This window comes from Myotis davidii, unplaced genomic scaffold, assembly GCF_000327345.1.
Source record: "Myotis davidii unplaced genomic scaffold, ASM32734v1 scaffold211, whole genome shotgun sequence".
Taxonomy (NCBI): Eukaryota; Metazoa; Chordata; class Mammalia; order Chiroptera; family Vespertilionidae; genus Myotis; species Myotis davidii.
The window spans coordinates 1,729,884-1,735,545 of record NW_006282523.1 but is presented as its reverse complement, the minus strand read 5'-3'; the positions used below and the strand labels follow the sequence as shown (position 1 = coordinate 1,735,545).

At 51.6% G+C, this 5,662-nt stretch overlaps 1 protein-coding gene across 2 annotated transcripts in view; it reads right to left on the bottom strand.

Moving 5' to 3' along the window:
• The window catches only part of TBCD (tubulin folding cofactor D), a 99,902-nt gene that overhangs the window by 74,629 nt on the left and 19,611 nt on the right, over positions 1–5,662 (bottom strand). For both annotated transcript variants that reach the window (XM_015560118.1, XM_006753037.2), the window contains exons 7-8: positions 3,706–3,751; positions 2,209–2,341 (exon numbers count right to left, since the gene is read on the bottom strand). In XM_015560118.1, the coding sequence (XP_015415604.1) occupies positions 2,209–2,341; positions 3,706–3,751 (179 nt within the window). The remainder of the gene's footprint in view (positions 1–2,208; positions 2,342–3,705; positions 3,752–5,662) is intronic.

Below are 5,662 nucleotides of genomic sequence, written 5' to 3'. Positions count from 1 at the left end.
CTCCACCCTGCACCGCGCTGTTATGCTAATCAGGTGACATCACCGCCCCGCGCGCGGTGAGTGGCTCCCGATTAAATTACAAACCGGCGGCCGCCGAGGGCAGCAGGGAGGAGGTGTGTGCGCTGCTCCCGCGAGCGCCCGGGCTCTGCGACCAGCCGAGCTGACAATAAAACATATTTAAAAAAAAAAAAAAAAAAGAGTGCCCAAGTCAAGTTACAGAACGAATGCTGGGGGCTGCAGCCTTAGGTCAACTCCAGAACCCAGGACTCGAACACCAGCTCGGACACTCAACTGTGGCCTTGATAAGTCTCTTTCTGGATCTCGGTTTCCACCTTAGCAGGCAGCTCTCTGGGTGGCCCACCTCCAAACAGTCACACAATCCCCTCCCTGGGGTCCCCCGGACCCAGTGACTGGCTTTTGTGGGGACATGGCTCTGAGATGAGCCATGAAGAGACCCTGGCCTGTGCCCCGCTGACCCTCCCGATCTAATAGCTGCCTTGAGAGAGGCCCCTGGGAGAAAACGGGGGGAGGAGCGCGCCTGTCCTAGCGTGGAGATGGCAGCAGCCCATCTACATCTTCACGAAGTCTTGTGAGAGCCCCAGACAAGATGGCTCAGCAAAGCTACACCCAGACTCCTGACCTGCAGAAACAGTGATTTAAAAAGGCAATGTTCAAGCTGCTCAGTCTTAGGTTCCCTGTTATTCAGCTGTGATACTGTGATTTATAATAAATATACAGGGTGGGAAAAAGTAGGTTTACAGTTGTGGGCATGTGAAACAGCTGTCTTTTGTTTTAACTTTTGTTTTTTGTGTGTGTGTGTGTGTTTTTTGTTTTTTTAATATATTTTATTGATTTTTTACAGAGAGGAAGGGAGAGGGATAGAGTTAGAAACATCGATGAGAGAGAAACATCAATCAGCTGCCTCCTGCACATCTCCCACTGGGATGTGCCCGCAACCATGGTACATGCCCCCGACGGGAATCGAACCTGGGACCCTTCAGTCAGCAGGCCGACGCTTTATCCACTGAGCCAAACCAGTTAGGGCAACTTTTGTATTCTTTTCCATATTAACTGTAAACCTATTTTTATGTGTTTTATGTGTGTTCCTTTCTTTTTTTTTAATTTTTTTTTAATGTCTGAAGTTTTACATTTGTCTTCTTTTTCCCCAATTGACAACCCCCCACCCCCCGCCGATTTCCACCCCAGGCAAGCCCCCACCGCCTCAGTGTCTGTGTCCACTGGATATGCTAATATGCATTCACACAGTGCTCTGGCTGCTCTCAACCCCCTCCTCCCCTACCATTTGTCTCTGGATCTATTCTTGTTCATCAAATTATGTTGATCATTATATCCCACATATGCGTGGGATCATGTGATACTTATCTTTCTCCGACTGGCTTATTTTGCTTAGCATAATGCTCTCCAGTTCCATCCATGCTGTTGCAAATGGTAAAAGTTCCTTCTTTTTTATAGCAGCATAGTATTCCACTGTGGAGATGTACCATATTTTTTATGTTTTTTATTTGAGAAAGAGAAAGATTGATGTGAAAGAGAAATATCAACCGGCTGCCTCGTGCACACAGCCTATTGGGGATGGAGCCCCCAACCCTGACATGTGTCCTGCCAGGAATTGAACCAGCAACCTTGTGGTGCATGGACCCATGCGCAACCTACTAAGCAACACCAGCCAGGACTGTAAACCTACTTTTGCCATACCCTATGTATTGCGTTTTTGTCCATCTCTGGACTAATCTGCCTTTTGTTATGTTAATGAAGTGGTTTTTAGAAAGCCCCTAAGGAAGGGGGCTGGTTGCCAGAGGAACCAACCACGTGGTTTGGAGGGTTAGGAAGGGAAAGGGACTGGAGGTTGAATCACTCCCCATTGGCTAATGATCTAATCAATTATGTCTGTGTAATGGGGCCTCCATAAAAACCCAAAAGAATGGGGTTTGGAAAGCTTCCGGGTTGGTGAACAGGAGGTGGTGCTGGGAGGTGACACCTGGTGAGGCATGGAAGTGCCACTCGTCCCACACCTGCCCTGTGCATCTCTTCACTTGGCTGCTCCTTTCAAAATCAGAAACACTCGAGAAGAAATGAAAGCAGAGGACACTCCACCAGTCAGTCTACTTCACCACCGCCACCAAAAACACAGAACACGGCCCCGCCAAGGGACGCTCAGGACACACGGGCACGCCTTGGTTGACCAACCTCCACTTCGCCACCCTGGGTTTCAGGAAGGTCAGGCCCAGCCGCTGCACCAGCTTCACCCTGAGTTTCCGGAGCAGAGTCTGGTTGCTGTCAGGGATCCTGCAGCCGTCCAGGCACTTGAGAACAGTGGCAGCTGCGAACAAAAGCACACGCGACTCAGTTTGGTGGAAGGATTTTACCCACCCACTTCCAACGTGCAACATCTGTGTTTGACGTCTACAGCATTTAAACCACAGACAATGCCACAGGACCCCCGAAGGCAGTGATGGCCTCAGTTCACAATGAACCCCGAGCCCCGTGTCATGAAGACCCTTTGTCCCACGTCATTGACCAAGTGCAGCGAGAGTGAACCTGCTCAGCTTTCTCCCGGTGAAGTAGCAGCCCCAGAGGTTGGGGGAGCAGAGCAGCCCAGAGGGAGGGAGAAGGAGCTCGTCTCCATGGAGAACAGCCCACGCTACAGACCACACAACATGACGCACACGACCCTGGGGTCGCTGCTGTTTGCTGCTGTTTTACAGGGGAGCCAGCATCAGGCATGAGTGGTCACAGCAGCGGGGGTGAGGCTGCCTGCCGGGAGGTCTCCACGGGCAGGGAAATGCTGCCAGGGCCGCTGCGGGGAATGCGGTGGACCTCGGGGGAAGCTGAGGCCACGACGGTAATTGGAATGGCATCTCATGTGAGAGACGAGGAGGCAGGGTTTCAAGACAAGTTGTAACAGCATCCGAGTAATTTCCTGAAAGGCCCAGTGTGCAGCCCTACCCGGTGTAACTGACTGACTGAAAACGGACCCCTGCTCTGTGTACACAAGTCCACGGAGGACAGACAACATGTGACGATGTTGGGCAATCACTGCTCATTTTCTCAGGTGTGATAATGATACCAGGTTATGTCTTTGAAAGAGTCTCTGTTAGGGACACAGATGCAGAGAGGCAGCAGGGGGTGGGTGAGGAGCAGCAGCAGTCTGAAGCCTCGATAGGAACGTAGGGTTCACTGGACCATCATTCTCTCTGACTGTATATGTGCTACAAAGTGTCCATAATGAAAACTCCTTTTAGAAAATAGACTCTACTAGTCAAATCTGATTCCTATATCTTCTAAAACACAGAAATCCTTCTGCGACCAGGTAGCACACCTCTCTGCAGCCTTATTTTTAGAAGTTGAAGTTCTATATAAAATTAGGAGAATGAAGTAAAAGCACAAAAGATGTGGCCATATCTACAGGAAGAACACAGCTGTGACTGGGACCCCAGGAAGTGAGCCAAGTCACTGGGATCCAGACCAGCGTCAGGAGCCCGACCTCCTGGAAAAAGCCCAAAAGTCAGTTTATCCCCCCAAGGTCCACCCCACCCCCCCAGCGGCCCCCACACACACAAAGCAAGAAACTACAAACCAGGACAGTGTCCTGCTACAGCACGTGATAGATTTCTGCACCTGCAAATAACACGTTAAACAGATAAACTCCCATGGCAAACACACCCTCTTAAAAATGAGCCTTACCATAGGGTAAACAGTCATCACGTTTTCCATGCTTAAATATCTGTGCCTAAGAAAAAAAGAAGTTCTATTAAAATGTTGCAGATTCATTTACAAATTTTAAAAAAATCAAGACAATCCTCTGCTCCTTCCATCATTTCTCCTCTGACCACTCACCACCGAAAAGCAAGAGAGCAGTGTCTGAACTGATGAAAGGAGGGCTACAGAGGCGGGAGGAGAAAGCCTCCGCAAGGGCATCGTCCACAGGGGTGCGGTCACTGACGGGGCTTCATCGGGACACGTGATGAAGCAACAGATCAATCAATGTTTCTCACATCGATCTCTCCCCCCCCCCTTTCTTTCTCGCCCTTCCCCCCTCTCTCAAAATCAATAAAAACATATCCTCGGTTGAGGATTAAAAGAGAGAGAATGTTCACCTGTGAGGGCGTTCTGCATTTCAGAGCGTTTAAGGTTCTTGCTTAGTGAGTGAGACCAGAGGTGCTTTAGCGGGAGTCAGTGCTTTTTTTTTTTTTTTTTTTTTTGGTGTACAGAATAACACTCAAACCAACTGAGCCAGCCACCCACCCGGAGCTAAACGTTCTTTATTTGCCAAATTCCTGACATGAACAGACCAGGAGGGCAGAAGGGATGAAAAAGGAGGAACAAAAATCAATTAGGACAAGGACCTTGTTTTTGTTTGTGGGTGTTTTTCACCTAAAAATGGGGCCATCATCACTACCCTTCCCCCGAGCGTGCTCCGAGCCTGGGAGCCTAGCACCAGGAGGAAGCGGTTGGACAGAAGGCACCAGACTGAGCCGCCTGCAGAAAGCACGCCCGTCAGAGGTCAAGGGCTGAGAGCACGCAGCAGCATCACACAGCTGGGAAATGCCCGCACATCTGTTGTGTTTAGAAACCAGCACAGCTCAGGAGCAGACAGCATGAGTTTCCTGGTGATCATTCTAAACAACCACCCCTTGATTGCTACCCTCCCGCTTCCCCTCCCCGGGGCATGTTCGCACGGCGGGTGAATCAGTGTCAGCGGCTCAGGAGCAGGTCCATCCAGCTGCCAAGCAGGAGATGCTGGTCCGAGGTTCCCTGAAGCACCATCAAGTCAAGGCCAAGAAAAGCAGCTCCACCCCAGGGCCAGGGAGAAAGGGCCACAGCACAGAACTCATGGCGCCCGTGAGTTCTCCTGTGAGGCGTGCACACTGGACACCGCTGGCCACCTGACTGCCCTGTCCCTGGTCCCTCGGGAAGAGCTCAGAGCAGACAGGACAGAGCTTGGGCAGATGGGCTCCTGAGTCTCCTGTGTCTCACCCCAAAGCTGAGCAGTGGTACCATGCCCTGTTGTGACACACAAAGAGGATGAAACAAACAGGAAGGACCGTCAGCACCCACAACAACCAGCTTCAGGCTGGACGCCTTTCCAGGCATGGCCCATGGCCCTCACCTGTGGGAAGAGCCCACCCAGGGCCACACCTTCCCAGCAGGGCAGCAAGGCTGAACTGGGGCCTTGTCCTTTACTAACAGCCAAAGCACTTTACACAGGATCCCAGCACTCCCGCCTGAGGCCCCTCCAGCTGTTCCAGGAGAGAACCTCCCACTACCACCCACTGCAGCCTGGAGCTCTGCTGACTTAAATAAATGAAAGTGAGGGGCATCTCAAAGGGCCCCGCAACGCCTCCCCAAGAAATAACAGCAGACTGACACTGGACAGAGAGCACAGAGCCGTGGGGCAGCCAGTGAGCACCAAGCCTGGAAAGGAGGGGAGAGCCTCCTGCACAGCCCAGCCCACCCCAGCACAGCCGGGACCCAGCATCCTGGTTTGTGGCAGGGCTGGGGAGGAGGGAGAAGACACAAAGCAAACAACGCTGAACACATGGGTGTGAAGCAGAGGTGCACAGGACCAAGGGAAGAAACAAAGAACTAAGGGTCAAGGGGGAATCGGGAGAAACGTCAGTGGCCCACAGACAGGCCCTGA